This window comes from Phacochoerus africanus, chromosome 1 (assembly GCF_016906955.1).
Source record: "Phacochoerus africanus isolate WHEZ1 chromosome 1, ROS_Pafr_v1, whole genome shotgun sequence".
NCBI lineage: Eukaryota > Metazoa > Chordata > Mammalia > Artiodactyla > Suidae > Phacochoerus > Phacochoerus africanus.
The window spans coordinates 273,028,063-273,045,033 of NC_062544.1; the positions used below are offsets into that span (position 1 = coordinate 273,028,063).

Below are 16,971 nucleotides of genomic sequence, written 5' to 3' on the forward strand. Positions count from 1 at the left end.
TTGGTAATTGAAAAGAACCCAGTTCACTACAATCAATCACTTAGAGGCACCGAGGTAGCTATGGAGGAAAAGGAGATCTCGCTGGGTGGATGTGAGACATTGTCTCGAGGTCCTTTTGCTGATTTCAGTAGGGAAGAAAGAACACTGGTATCAATGATGGCATCTACCTAACAAAATGTGGCCACTTAAGAACAAGTCCTCAAGGCCCACTGGGCCAAAGGGTGACAGCTCACCCCAGGACTCCACTCATTTGTTCTATTTCCCTTTAACAACAACTTCGGTAGGCATCGTTCTGCTGGTTTCTGATATGTAGGTTTCAATACGTTTCCTGTGCAGGGCATAAATCGCATACTTTCTCTGCTTTATTTATGAAAGAACTGCCAATCACATTTATCTTTTCTAGAAAACTTAAGTACAAATGCTCTTTTTGAATTAAAATTCAGATCAGAAAACTCTTCCTACTGTGTGTGTGTGTATATATATGCCTTTTAAACATAGTTTATTTATTTATTTTACATATATATATATATCTTTTTCAGATTCTTTTCCCATATAGGCTATAACAGAAGTATTGAACAGATTTCCTCGAGTCATAAAGTAGGACCTTTACTGATTGATTTTGTATATAGTAGTGTGTTTACACCAATCTCAGCCTCCCAGTCCATCCCTCCCCCCAGTGTTTTCCCTTTGGTAACTATAAATTTGGTTTAAAACTCTTTGAACTTGCTTCTGTTTTGTGAATAAGTTTCCTTTATATCATTTTTTACTGGATTCCACATATTAGTGATCTCATATTTATCTGTGACTTAACTTCACTTAGTATGATAATCTCTATGCCATCCATGTTTATGCCTTTTGAAGTATATATTTCATTTAAATTGCAATTATATTTTAAACAATGAGGACTGGATTTTCATTTGAACATGTTCTATGACTTTGCCTTTTCCCTTTTTCTTCAACTTTTTGAAGATGAAGATATCATAGATTTGGTGATAAATTATATATATGATATATAGTATGTATGCATCTATACATTCCGCAGTCTCATGAATCTTGCTTTGTTAAAATATACTGCCTAGGAGTTCCCACCATGGCACAGTGGGTTAAGAATCTGATTGTAGTGGCTGGGGTTGCTGTGGAGGTGCAAGTTCGATCTGGCACAGTGGGAAAAAGGACCCAGCCTTGCTGCAGCTGAAGCGTAGGTCACAGCTGTGGCTCAGATTCAGTTCCTGCTCCAGGAGCCTCAATATGCTATGGGTGTGGCCAAAAATTATACACACACACACACATATAATATAAGAAATTAAAAAATATACTGCCTAAGTTTTCATATTGCTTTGGTATACATTTTCCATTCTTTTGAATAGTGATCTATTATAGACACTTTACATTTTATTTTGTAATTTCCATTTGTTTCAATTTTTTCCTGTATTTGTCTTCATTTGCATCAGCATTCCTCTCCATTTATTTGGAAGATGAATGCATTATGAGAATTACTGATAATTCCTAGCTAATTCCAGCTCTCACATTGTATGTGGTGCCCACACACACTCATGAGAGCTTCCTTGGCAGGCTCAGGGCTTATCATCTCAGGAGTGCAAAGAAGCTTAAAACATGATTTGGGGCCATAGGCAATAAATGGAATACCTGTGGAATTAGCTCTAACGTGGTTATTCATGCTCAAGTGTTCCTGGGGGCTCATTCAATTCCTAAGTCTATTTAAGACCTGGGTTAATGCTGTAGGCTTTATGAGTTAAGGGAGAACAGATGGCTTTATTTTGGAGTGTTAGGCATTTGAAGAGCCTCTTGAGAAAGGTCTTGTGAGACAAATAGCAATTCAATAAACAGCACCTTATAGATACTGGTATTTTATGGAAACCATTCTGTCATGATTAGGCCCCTGTGAATTATTCCTCACCCCCAGAGATATCTGCAAGTTGGAGCTCATGTCTCCATGAAAAAGGCATGTTTTTGAGGTTGGCGGGGGTCAATGCCTCATTTGTTGGATAATTTTAGCCTGGAAGTGTCTGATAATGCTAACTTTATAGTAAAGAGCTATTTGTACAAGTGCAGGGAGGCCAGCCTGTCTTTTGGCCGTAAACAGACTGCTGGGAAAATTATTCCTCCATCAGGAAACTAACTTAAGGGAAAATAATTTTCTTAGAATTAGGAAATTTTAAAGTTGTCAGAGACTTTAGAAATTGGCTCATTCAAACTCCCATTTTCACAGGGGAGGCAATTTTGGTACAGAAGTTGTGGAGATGTCACGAAAGTCACAAAACTAGTAAGTATCAGAGCCAATATGGCCCTCAGGATCCCTGGACATCTAATTCAATGCTCTTTCCATTGCACCATAATGACTGTGAGTGTGTGGATGGCTGTCCTACCAAGATTCTTTTGAGAATGATTTTAATCTTATTTGATCTACCTATGACAGTGCTTATATCCATGAACTCATAGTATGCCCTGGGGTCGCTTGCTGTTTGGTATAACAACTAGGCGTTAGCTTCCATATACAAAAAATCCATGAAACATCCACTTTTTCAGTGTACTTAAATTTTTTTGAAACTGAATGTTGTAAATAGTTAGAAAACTGGATTATCTGGTCTATGGAAGATGAGGACAAAATAAAACTATCAGTTCATTCATGGGAAACAACAAAGTGGGGGGAGTCTTTTTAGGAATTTAAGAACTGAGGGACATGGAAGAAAATGGTAAGTTTCACTCAAAATCTACACACCTGTGAGCTCTACTAGGTGTGGTTCTCAAATTATCTGTAGTGAAGGATTGTCTATTTTTCATTCCACGGGTTAGGGTTAGGGTTAGGGTTCTTACTTCATGGGACCAGTATGCATCCGCACCAGATGTGTTTTACAATGTTGGCGTTTGACATTCCTCAAAGTGGTCTACATTCAAGGAGAAATATCCACTAATCGTGTTTCGAAGTGCTGGAGCTTACTCTCAATTTCGTTTATCTCATCACACTTGGCAACACAACATTCCCTTGAGTCAGCATGCTTGTCACATACATTTAGACTAGCATTGCTCTATGGGTCTGGATTTAATTCAACCACATATACGTCTTCCTTTTTGGAGTAGAAAGTTGTTCTTGTCCTGAACCCCTTGAGGGGTTGAAAGGGAAATCTAGCTAACATGGACTTTGAAGCATTGAGAGCAGAACTTTTTCTCAATAAGAAAACTAACACTTAGTGGAGGACTTGGTCAAGTGAAAGGTGTAGGGAATCTCTTTGCCGCCCCCCCCCCTCCTAGTTTTGCTCCAGTGTAATAATGGTAAACATGATAGACAGAAAAAATACCCTTCTGCTTTCATTTAAAATTCTCTTTCATCATTTAGAAAGTTTGCTGGTGTGGGGCCCCATTGTATTCTACGTTTGAAATTATAATCTGTCTTAAAAGCTAGGAGCCTTAGATAAAGACCCAGAATGTGGCTAAGGAATATCTTTTTTAACCATTAAAAACATCTGTCAATAGCTTAAGTACCTTAGGATATAGTGAGTCTTCTACCACTGGAAACCTACAGGTAGAACGTCATGATGGGAAGAGTTTCACTAAAGGATCATTCAACCCCAGGTTCTACTCTCTGGACCAACCTTCTCAGGTTACTTATGAGGTTCTGACTTCAACGACAGTTAAGTGACACCTAGAGGTCATATTGGTTAGTGAAAGAGCCAACACAGAGTCAGGGGCTTTTTCCTCCTCATTCTTGAGTTCTGTCCACTATCATATCATGTTCTATAATGTTTATTTTTTGCTTGGTCAAAAAGTACTATTTTAAGAGTAGTTAAATTTGATTTATTCCTTTTAATTAGACAAGTTTAAAGACACAAATTTTAATAGTTCTTAAAAATAACAGCATACTTCATAGAACATTATCATGAATATTAAAAGACCAAGAAAACTGTTTGAATGACAGCCTGGATGTTTTGCACTTCTAAATCGTCTATGGTCGCAGACTGCTTAATTGCCCTAAATAATATATATTTAAAATGAAGAAACAGTGATTGCGTCTTATTTCACTGATTATGTCAAAGGTTAATTAGAATGTTTGTAAAGTACCCTGAGCTTCTTATCAAAAGTCACTAAAACTGAAAAGGCCTCATTTATTAAATCTGAAATCATCCAGGTTTTCTTTTTTTCAATCCTAGAGGGGAGTCAAGTTTAAATACATTTATTTTGTCTAGTTAAACCTAATTATGTGGCAGTTCTGATGCTGATGAAACATTGTTGGCAAAGACTAAACATTTTTTTCATTGCAAATCTGTTATAATGGAGTATTACTGTATCACTCTTTGATGACCATTGTTTATTTCTCTTTTTTCTCCCATAATGCATGCAATTTCAACACTCAGTGGGGAATGATTTACAATGGGCCTCTGTGCAATCAAAAACCACTTACTGAAAATGGTTATAATAACCAGCACATGCAGTGTATACTGCGTGCCCAGGACTATGCTAAGCACTTTTCATGTATGAATCTATTTAATCTTTACAATGATCGTAAGAGAAAGATACTGTTATTATTTCTCCTTCATAGATGAGTTACAGAACACCATGTAAAGAAATCTCAGCAACCTGGCTCCAGGGTTTGTGTTCTTAACCAAGAGGGAATCAACGTTTGCTTTAATACACAGACCATCAAACTCATGACTTGGCTACTGTTTTAACAGCACTAACACAATTTTCTAAAGAAATAATTGCAATAAGTAGTTGCGGCATCTTTCTATTATAATCAGAGATACTGCAACTCCTGTAGTCATCAAATGATGTGTGGACCCTATTCACATGGATTTTGGCAGCTCACATTGTTCAGACAAAAAAACTAGACAGTTTTATGAAGTGCAACAGTTGGAACCTAGAAGGAAATGCAGATATTGTTTATATTTCTTTCCTTAAGTATTTTGCGTTACACATAGTTTCTTTCAGTTGCAGGGCTTCCGATATGACATATGAAGTATGTGTAAACTCTGGAGTGTAATAATATCTTAAGACTCATAGAACTTCCATTTTATAGACATATCCCTTTAACATTTCATTTTTACTGAGATAAGCATTATTTATCACAGAATTTTTTCAACCAGATTATAGCACTTCTACAGGGAAGATGTATAATTCTATTATTTAGTAGAATGAACAACTATGCAATTCTGCTTTAGACCAATATGTGTAAAGATTTTATATATAGAAACCTATTTATATATGCTTATTTTACATATATCCATAACCCCCCACCACACATATACACTGAGGATGATTATTGATATATGATTGTATTAGCTTATCAAAATGGTAAATAGAGGCATATTGAACAAATGAAATACCAAAAAAAGTTACATCGTAATATCTCATCTCCAATTTACTTTGACTTTAGATAAATCCTGATTTAAGAAAAAAACCTTAAAAATCAACATGGAAATCAGCCACATAGAAATCCAAATTTGTGAGGCAAATTTAGCAAAGATTAATAGTTGCCTTATAAACAACCATTTCCTCTAACACATGATTAGATGTATTATTTAATGAAATGATAAATTCTCACAGAGCCTTAAAATATAATATAACTTACAAAAATCACTTTGAAGGAAGACTCTCCGATGAAGGCATTTATACTATAGTGAGATGCCTTGGCCTTTCAAATGTATATAATATGATCACTGCAGTTGATTATGCTTTTATTTTGAATTGATAGAAAGTTATGACATTTGCAGAATCTCCAAGGTTTTAAAAATTCATGTGTTCCCTTTAAAAAATTCCCTCAGCGGGATTTAAACACCTTTGCTAGAACATTTTTCATGGTTTTCTCCTGTCTAGAGTTAAAGATGGGCCCATTACAGGCACTATATCAGGCTTTGAAAAAGGTTAACTTTAATTGACCTCATGGATTTCTCCCTAAACAAATATATTTTTAGACCATAGGGACTTAATTTTGGACACTAATGGTAGAATTAGGTAGATCTTTCAAACATGAGCTAATATGTCTTATGGAAAGAGGGCTTTCCGATGCAGAGAAATTTGTGAAGTACCTTTCATTTTGTGCTTCTTTATATGACTATTTCTGTTGGAAACCTGTCTCCCCATAATGGCTCATTGCTTCAGCTCCACTGGTGCAGTGCTCAGTAACCTTCTTGAAAGGTCCTTGAGGTTAATGACAGCACCTAACCACTCTCTGGAAGGAGATTATAAAGGTTAGCGCAGTCCCTTATTCCCACAGCTGGTCCAGATTCCCCAGACCATGAAAGCCAGCAATGACATGTCTGTTATGATTTTTTTTTAAATCTATTTTATTCAATTCATTTTAGACTGAATCATGATCTAATCTGTGTAATCCTCTGACTTGGGTCTGGGAGGATTGTGATTTTTTTTTTTTTAATAAGGCAAGCTTCTACTGAGATGCATTTCTTTTTCTTTTTCTTTGCTTTTTAGGGCTGCATCCGTGGCAAATGGAGGTTCCCAGGCTAGGGGTCAAATCGGAGTTGTAGCTGCCAGCCTATGTCACAGCCACAGCAACTTGGCATCTGAGCAACGTCTGTGACCTACACTCACGACTTACAGCTACACTACGACCTACAGCTTAGGGCAATGCCAGATCCTTAACCCACTGAGTGAGGCCAGGGATTGAACCTGTAACCTCATGGTTCCTAGTCGGATTAGTTTCCGCTGCGCCACAATGGGAACTCCTGAGAACCATTTCTTACATGAATACTTTCTACCATTCTGGCTCACAAGGACTTCTGGGGTTCACACCACTTTCTGTCTGCACAAAGCATGCTACTTAATCACATGTTCCATTGTATTTAACAGGTCTGTGTGCATCTTGTCTCTTTATTGCTATTCAGGTCTTTAAGTCTCAAACAAAATTTTTATACCTCTTCCTATTTCTTACAGTGCCAAACTCAAGTGCTAGTCATATTGGAAATCCTGGGAAAAATATGAATTGAACAGAACTGAGTTGAACTGCCTCATTCTGCTTCTCAGCTGCATTCTAAGGGCAGCCACACCATCTGTTGCTTATCTACCATCTGGAAGTGGTTCTTCTGCAAATGCCTGTATGTGCTCATTAAAATTTCCAAGGACTGGGGTCTTTGTCTGGCCTGGCCTCAGGCATTCTTTGAGATCTTGGGCACTGGCATGCCTTCTGAAATTTTCTATCCATTAGCAGAAAGCACACCTCCCAGGAGTCACTGACAGTAAGGAAGCTGAGAAAAGACCAAACTAGAGTATTTTAAATTCAGAAAGATTGAAAAGGAGGACTAATAGCTAAGAGTAAGGTTTGGATGATAATGGTGATGATGTTTTGGTGATAATTATAACATTTAACATTTTCCCCTTTTTATTTAATGGTGTTTGGCTGCACCTGTGGCTTGTGGAGTTTGCCCAACTAGGGATCAAACCTGCACCACAGTAGCCACCCAAGCCACGGTAGTGGCAATGCTGGATCCTTAATCTACTGAACCACTTGGGAACTTTTTCTTTTTTAAAAAACACTTTTTTTGTCTTTTTTCTTTTTAGGGGCCCTTCTTCAGCATATGGAAGTTCTCATGCTAGGGAACAGCCACTACAACTTCAGATCTGAGCCATGTCTGTGACATATGCCACAGCTCAAGCAAAGCCACATCCTTAACCTACTGAATGAGGCCACGGATCAAACCCACATCCTCAGGGATACTAGTCAAATTCGTTTCCACTGAGCCACAATGGGAACTCCCTAAACATTTTTATTGTTTACAATTTGCCAAGTAATTGTAAGCACATTACCTCTATTACGTTACTTATTTCTTTAAATAATATTATAACCGAGATATTATTCTCAATTTACAGATAGGAAAATTGAGGTATAGAAAGTTTAAACGACTTATCAAGGCCTACATAATTAATAAGCAGTAGCATCAGAATTTGAACCCAGGCTATCTGGCTCCAGAATAAAACTTTACTGTAAGTTTTTTTTTGGTTTTTTTTTTTGCCTTTTTTTCTTTTTCTTTTTTTAGGGCCTCACTCATGACATATGGAAGTTCCCATGCAATGGGTCAAATTGGAGCTACAGCTGCTGGCCTATGCTACCGCCACAACAACTCAGGATCCAAGCCATGTCTTCGACCTACACCACAGCTCAGAGCAACACTGGATCCCAACCCACTGAGCGAGACCAGGGGTCAAACTCGAATCCTCATGGATAATAATCAGATTTGTTTCCGCTGAGCCATAATGGCAACTCCCTACCGTAAGGTTTAATTTATACCGACGCATTTTATGTTAGTCAGATCTCCTGAGGAGACTGGTTGGTAACCCTCGTCTCTGAACAATGCACCAAAACCATTGCTCTGCTTGGGTGATGGTTTGCAAGAGGCACTGAGAAATCCTTTTTTTTTTCAAGCCTCACATGGTTTTTAGACTTTTACATGCCAATCCTTTCTTCATCTGGGGAAAAAAAAAAAGTGAGTTGCAGAACTGTCACTGTGAGTCCAAAGTTTGGACTATCATTTGTCTATAAGGTAATTAATAGAATTACAAGGAGAAGAAACAATTTTTGTACATGGTGTACTTTTGTGAGAGATGGAGAAAATTAGTGCTTAGCACTCCATCGTGAAAGGAGAAGTTGTAACTGGATGTTCATACTGCTGTCAATGTTCCTGAGTAGAAAAGAGGAAATGGCCTTAGAAAGGCTGTGCCCAAATTGTGTCCACAGAGCTTGGGTGTGAACTGACCTCTCTTTGTTCCTCCTAAGATGCTGGGGGTGGTCTCAGAGAATGGGGAGGGCTGGGAAAGCCTTTGTCATTGAGAATTTTGAAATAATCGAATGGACCAAGCAAGTTAGCAGCAGAGAGCAGAGAAACAAATATAGTTAATATTATATTATTAATTGGTATTATCCTGAGTAGAAAATAAAAAAATGGAGTTTTTTAAAAATTGCATAATGCATCCTGAAGTTCTGAATTATTAATATACTGATTTACGAAAAGGTTCCATTTAAAAACTGATGGCCTGACAAGGACAAATAAATGGTCCCCTGATATTTGGAGGATTCCCTAAAACATCATCAACAGTCCCTGGACAGTTGATAAAACACTCTGCCTCTCTGTAATTTTGAGCTGGTAATTGGCCTACTGGTGACTGACATCCCTTGACCAAATAGGTGTTATATCATTGACAGCACTTAAGACTTTAAGACTCTGAGTCCAGATGACCTTGAGAAAGTATGAGCAACATTAACTAAGTGACCTTGGCCATAAAACAAACTTGTTCTTTTCTTTATTGGCATCAGCCAGGATTTTAAGGTTTCCATCTATAAAGCCTTGTGAACGTATGTGTAATTGAATTTACAATTTAAGCCCAGTTCTTTTGGGCAAATAAAGTCCCTGGTGATCAGTGTGGTTGTTCCACATACAAATGCCTCAGTGAAGAAAAACTGCTTCAGCCTTCCTTGACGCAGACCCGTAGTACCTTGACCCAGCTCTTGCCTAATAAATGTCAGTTTATTCCCTCAGTCTTGCCTGAATTCAGATGATGGATAGTGAAACCTCACCTGAGCTATTTTTAAAAAACAAACTTTTTTTGTGTGTGTTGAAAATCAAGTATCCCAAATCTGAAATCTAAGGTCATGCTGTCTTTATGAACAGCCAAGTCTAGAAAAAAAAAAAAATAAAGTCAATGGCTGGTGGTGGAAATTTTCGTAACTTTTGGTTACAGTTTTCAGGGAGAACCTTCACAAAAAACATCCCTTGCTTGTGCCCCAGAGACCAAAATGAGAGGGATTAGTGTATATTGTCTCTTTGTGGATTTTGGTAACGCCCATAGTCCTTTCCTCCTGACAACTGCCTATACTCCAGCTGCAAAACAATTTAGAATCAACTTGAAAGCAAAGGGATGGTTTCACCATTTGAGTGTGCCCAAATGGATACTTTTGGGGAGTTTGAGGGGTAAAAGCACTTTAAGTTACACTGTTTGATGAAAAATTGCTTCCTGTTGGATGTTTCCTTGAGACTGAGTGCCAAAGGAACCCAGGTGAGCAAGGCTTAGGCCCCAACACTGGATCAGAGTATGCTAGGTTAAGTCAGGCAAAAGTAGTTTTCCTCATTGATTCAACAACCCAAGAGAGGATATTGTCTTTGATTAAGAGAGAAAGGGAGGGTGCGAGGCCCCAACGATGCCGCAGAGGTGACATGTTAATGGACAGCCAGGGCAGAACAGAGTCCTTGTGATCATAACTGCTGTCACTGAGTGACAGGGTTCAACTACCCTGAGAGCTAAAAGGCTGGAGTGTTTCTTGCCCTTGCAGCATAATCCAGCTTAAGAACCCTGCATGTGTATCCCTCTGAAGCTTTCTGACAGCTTGCCTCCCTCAAGGGGAAAACTAAATCGGATTTAGCCCTTGTTGTCTTTTTGCAAATAAATTCCTTCTTGATAAACAGGGTTGCTGGGCTACAAGCTAACTTGTAAATTGAGGAATAAGGACTGTGTTTCTTCCTCTGTGGATCTCTATGAACCCTTCCTGCTATGGTCTGAATGTTTCCCTTCCAAATTCCTTTGTTGAAATTCGGACCCTCCAAGATGATGGCCTCAGGGAGGTGTTTAAGTCATGAGGATGGAGTCCCTGTGCATGGGATTTGTGCCCTTATAAAAGAGGCTCCAGAGAGACCTTCGCCCCTTCCACCTTGTGAGGACACAAGGAAAAGTCTTAAACTTGGAGGAGAGCCCTCATCCAGCCATCACTGGCACCCTGATCTTGACCTCCAGCCTCCCCGAACTGTGAGACGTAAACTTCTGTTGTTTATAAGCTACCCAGTCTGTGGAGTTTTGTTACAGCAGCCTGAACATCTCCTCACCTCCCTCCCTTCCTCTTTCTCTCCTTCCCTCCCCTGATACAATTCCATCTCCCTTTGCATTCATGAGTGCATTTGTTAATTTTTGGAAAACATATTTCCCTACTATGTGCCTACTATGTACCTACTATGCACCAGATGCCGTTTTACGTTCTGAAGACAGAATGACAAACAAAAGAGACTTATTCTCTACCCTCAAGGAACTCACCTTCTAGAACTCTCCCAAGTTTGACTGTACCCCTGCTCTTTCATTGATAGCTTTATGCATATGTGGCAAGTTATGTAGCCAAGGTATGCCTCATTTTCTCATCATCTATTGGTGATACTATTATCCCAATTGGCCTATATAAGGATAAAGTAACATAATAAAGCAGTTAGGAATAGGGACTGTGGCTGTGACCCAGTGTGCAAAGCATGTGGCTGTTCTCCCTGTCATTGTTGGTACTATCTTCATGTTCTTTCTCCTTAAGGTGCTTATGGCCTCATCATTTGCCTGGTCACCTGAGAGACTGCTTTTCCTTATGCCTCATATTCAGGACCAAGGAGCAAGGAGGAGCCTGCTCTGAAAATGCCCAGGGAGCAGCAGCTGTATCCAAGTACACCTTAATGTGGTCACTTCCAGGAAATGTGGGAACCAGCATCTTTTATGTTCAGAGGCATGTGAGCAGAGGCAAATCAAAATGAGGCTAAGGAGAATACAGAGATTGCTTGCACAGTAGCAAAGTCAAGTTTATTGTTTTTTCAAAGGGGAGCCTCTCTCTTATGTGCATCTTTTCTTTTCTTTTCTTCCTTCCTTCCTTCCTTCCTTCCTTCCTTCCTTCCTTCCTTCCTTCCTTTCTTTCCTGTCTTTTTTAGGGCCATACATGGGGCCCTTGGAAGTTTCCAGGCTAGGGGTCATATCAGAGCTGTAGCCTCCAGCCTACACCACAACCACAGCAACACCAGATCTGAGCTGCATATGCGACTTATACTGCAGCTCGTGGCAACACAAGATCCTTAACCCACTGAATGAGGCCAGGGATCAAACCCACATCCTTGTGGATACTAGTCAGGTTTGTTACCACTGCACGACCATGGAACTCCATGTGCATCTTTCTAGAAGGCAGTAGAAACTTCTGTCTCTATTTTCCCACTTTCCCACTTTTTTCCCACTTTTACTTAAAAAGTTTCTGACATTGGTGAAAGAGGTAAATCTTTTCAGATATTTTTGCAGACATACCTAATTCTACTTTGGCAGTGTCCCTATGTCCAATGTGCCTTTCAGGTCACTTTCCTGGTTTCTGACAAGTATTGTGATAAATTGCTAGCTGGCAGGGTACCTCGTGTTTCTTCACACTATTGATTATAGGAAAATTCAAGTTTTCAGAAAGTTGGAGAGCCATATATTTAATATCGTTTGTCCTTAAAACAACACTTGTACAAAGAAGAAACAATCACCACACACCTTCACTAAATCAATGACATATTTCTTAAATAAAAAAATTAAAAATCATATTTTTAATGTAGAGGAAAAGAAAAATTCTAATTTTTTGCATTACTCTACTTTTTGATAAACCTCTGGGTAGAGTTTACTCTTAAAATGTTTTCGTTTATTTATTATTATTGTTCATTGTCAAAACACATTTACTGCATATGTAAGTCCAATTTTGGTGAACTGCTGCTGTTATACAATGAAGAGTTCACTTTTTTTACCCTTAGTTCTTTATCTCTAAATTAATATTCTTCACAAGTCAAAGTCGTCGACCCAATCCTGAGGTGACAAGTTCATTTTCAATAATCTGAATGTGAAACTTTGACAAAGGTATCTCAAGAGTTTATTTTGCTTACAATTGCTGGTTTCTTTCTTTCTTCTTTTTTCTTACATGTGCAATTACCAGTTATAAGAAGGTTCTAGCCTGTCTCTGTCATAGACCAAGTGTGTGATTTTGAACAGATACTTTAGCTTCCGAGGGTTTTGTTCTCCTCATGAGTAGTGTGAAGGGTTGAGCTTTGTCATTTCTAAATCTCCCTGGATTTATTAAAATCCATTTTCCCCCCGGGGGAAATATAGTATCTGAGACTTGATAATAAAAGTACTACAGCTTATTTCATAAGCAAGGCAGAAATCAGTTTTGTTTTTCTGGGCAAATAACTAAAAAGACTTGAATAACAAAATTCACTTGATGCTAAAACTACATGGATTCTAACTTTACTCTCCTCTGGTGCCTCAGAGGCACTCCAGGCTATTGAAGGCTTCAGGCTGCGCTGGGAGCACTGGCCCTATTGGTGCAGATGCAATATTAGACTGGAGTCCCCTGAGATTTTTTGGGTTTTCATTCTTCAAGTAAATTCCAGTGTCAACACATTTATGTATCCTCTGCTTCTGTCTCACCCAGTAGAGAACAGAAAGAACAAAGCAGTGACATTCAAGTATTCTGATCGCCAAATTTTCAGATTTGGTGGGTTTCATACACAAATGACTAACGGGTGTTAAAGGGCAAGAGAAGATATTGAAGACACTGATCTGCGGATCTGACAGTACTAAATTGGGGATAGAAGGAATGACACCTTGGGAACGGAAAAAATTGCTTTAAGTTGACAAGAGAGCACCTGATGTCCGTGTCATCAGATTATGTCATTAGACATTTTATTTTACAAGTGCTTAAGGCTTTTTTTTTTTTTTTTTGGACAGATTCTTATTCCCCACCCTCCTCCTCTCCGTATGAAAGAACCACTGAGAATATATTGCCAGTTCCTTACCTTGAAGAAGGTCATTGTTGATCCATCTCTGACTGCCCCGTATTCTATCTTGGTTTGCTTTGCCAGATCATCTGCTGAATCAATGGGGGATTCCATTCGCTCTACTGTCAAGAAGGCAGCCAGATTGGCAGTGTAGGATGAAATGATGATTAGGGTGAAAAACCACCATATCCCTCCAACTATTCTGGTTGAGAGAGCTTTGGGCATCAACTCTGATCCTGTGATGGTATCATCAGAGTAAGAGTGTTAAACAGAGTTAAGAGAAGTGGAAGACTCATGATTCAACACTAGTCTAGAGAGAGAATGCATTTTTGTGACACAAAACAATAAATCTATCAAGGACTTACTCTCTTGGGTATAGGTGAATAGATACATTTTTAAAGAAAATGAAGCAATATCAAATGATCTTTTATCACTAATCATTGCCTCTATTTAAAATGTAATTTATTGACATTCAATGATATTAAATGGTTTTAACCCTGAGATATTTCTATGTCTAAAATTTATAGATACTTTAGTTTCTTAGACTTGAATTTGTTGGATTGTTTTTGCTGAAAAGTCAATCCCCAGACTCCGGCCTTTTATTATTATCTAATATGCATCTATTGTATGAAGTAAAATGTTTTAGGTTGTACAACAGTGAAAGCTTTGACATGCTAACTTATTATTATTTAATATTAAAGAAAGTATGAGAGGCTTTTGAAAGATTTACATATCATGTCATTTATCATATATGCTTTAGTAAAACAGTGGAGTTTTACAAATCAAATAAAATTGGATGCTGCCATACTTGACAGTAGATGAATCATTTTTTACTGTTTTATGTTAGTTTGAAGTCCAAATTATTTTTTTTCTAATGTAGATTCTTATTTAACTGAAAATAATATATTCACTGAAAAGGCACAATTTTGTCCCCAAAATGCTATTTTAAAATTAACTTCAAAGACTGTGAGTTTCTCAGGTGAAAATGGGCCCTTTATGATAATATCAAAAATATATCAAATATATCAGGAAGGGTGTATATATACATATATAGGTGTATATATATATTTTTAGAGATTCTCAGATGATTCCTGATTCTTTGTGTAAAAGATAATAGAGAAGCATTTAATGTGTTTACCAAAAAAAACTTTCTCTCTTAAAGAAAGGGTATATGGGAAGAGTTTATTTACACAAAGGACAAACATCTGTGAAAATTCTTCAGCTCAAAACTTTTGATCAACCTGAGCTATCAAAATCTATAAATCCAGCATCAGAATCAAAAGGGGCAGAAGGGTAGAGCTCACCCCAATTGTATCAATTCATGGATGGGTTTTGATTAACATGCTTGCCTGAAATTCACCACCAGTTCTGTCCTTAGCATTCCTCCATGAACTTGGAGCAATGACAGATTTTATTGAGACCAGTTCAAAAGTGAACAGAAAACACCCTAGTTAAAAAATCTTCCTGCTGAATAGCATTGAGAACTTTGTCTAGATACTCATGTTGCAACAGAAGAAAGGCTGGGGGAAAAATGTAATTGTAATGTATACATGTAAGGATAACCTGACCCCCTTGCTGTACAGTGGGAAAATAAAAAATAAATAAATAAATAAAATAAAAAAAATCTGAAGTATAAAGTTCAGCAGGTGAGTTATCTAGTTTAAAGGAGTCTCACTATCCGGTTTGGGTGTTTAAAGTTTGCACTTAATGGCTTAAGATAGAAAGGGAAATTACCAATCTACAAATAAATGAGCTGATGCCCAAGTTTAACCTATAAACAGTTACAAATATTGCTCTTGAAATCAAAGCCAGCTCAAGGCTCATGATAAGCAGATAAAAGTTGGTAGAGTTTCTTAGCTTTGAATTAGATCTATTCTCCTAAAGCAATTAGGTATCTTGTGCTTTATTCTCTTTTAATGAGGTTAATGGCTTCATTGTGGTTTTTATTTCCTTCTTCTGTGTGTTTGTTTGAATTTGGGTGTGTACAAATTTACAGGTTTATAATAGTTTTCATTAAATTGCCTCCAAGGATTTAGTAGAATAGTTTGTTGCAGTTGTTTTAATCTTGAGATTTAATGGGATTTATACGCCCATGGGTGTGTGTGTGTGTTTAATGCCCAAGTTTGTTTCATATCTTTGTACTTAATTGATCTAGCAGCCTTGTGGCAACGTGATATTATTTTAGCTCTTTAGTTGGCTATCATTAAAATACCATTTATTTCATAGAAGAGCTGTGGGAAATAAATAATATGGTTAGTAGACATATTTTATTAGCTTATAGGTATAGATTTTCTGCTGTAAATTTATCCTTATTTTATTTGGTTGCATTTGTGAAGAGATAAGGTTTTAATTTATGATTTGTAAAATTATGCATTCTAGGGCAGTAAAACTGGACAGACAGATGGACAACCAACTGTTGACATGTAATAATATATTCACATCTGTCGTAATTTAAAATATATATTTATATTTTGGATGAAATTGTCTTGAAAATTAGAAAATAATTAGTAGAGACCTACTCAGATTACGTTTAGGCCCTTGATAGATGGTATGAATTAGATTTCTCAACATTTCATCTTTTTAAAAAGATGCTATGGTTACCAATTGAGGGAAATTGTAATTTTGTGATTTTCATGACTCTCAATGTTAATTGATATACTGAGAAATGACTTCACTCATGTAGCGACAATTTGCCTAAATTCAGAACTCTAGAGGATGAAGTTACGAAAGTAATAAAAGTAAAGAATCATTAGAAAATATTTGGGATGAGAGACAATACTTGCTGAAGTCTCTTTAGTGCCTTTTACGGCAGACATGACAGCCAATCCTGATCCAGACTTTGCTCACGCTCTGTAGAAAAGAGAAAGCCTGATCATCACGTTAAAGAAAAAGAAATTAAACAAACTGGTTTCCAACTGAGCAGTGACAAGCTTCTGCTAACCAGAGCACAGTAGTCAATACAGAAGTCAGCTACCTGGTCAAACGCCACCTGCTAAGGACAGATGCACTAACAGTCACCAGTACCACAAATTTGTACATTGCCATATTTGTTTCACCTGACAAATATTTCTTGAAAAACAAGCAGAGTCTGGTTGGGGCTGACTGTCATGTACCCAAGGTAGTGGTAACAAGCAGACACTGCATCCCACAGTTTGCTGTGGATGATGGTGAACTCCAAACAGGTAGAATATAAAAGAGAATTGGGGGAGGGGTAGATACACTCAAGTGAAAAAAGGCAGTCACTGGCCATTGTCATATATACTCGCAAATTCTTGCTGCATGCTCTATGAAAACCCAGGTCTATATTTTTCTTTTTTTTTTCTTTTTTCTTTCTTTTTTTTTTTAGGGCCACACTTGTGGCTTATGGAGTTTCCCAGGCTAGGGGTTGAATCAGAGCTGCAGCTGCCCGGCCTAT

At 37.7% G+C, this 16,971-nt stretch overlaps 1 protein-coding gene across 1 annotated transcript in view; it reads right to left on the bottom strand.

Moving 5' to 3' along the window:
- GRIK1 (glutamate ionotropic receptor kainate type subunit 1) overlaps positions 1 to 16,971 on the bottom strand; it is a 411,839-nt gene that overhangs the window by 32,333 nt on the left and 362,535 nt on the right. The window contains exon 13 of the mRNA XM_047795295.1: positions 13,575 to 13,792. Coding sequence (XP_047651251.1) covers positions 13,575 to 13,792 — 218 coding nt within the window. The remainder of the gene's footprint in view (positions 1 to 13,574; positions 13,793 to 16,971) is intronic.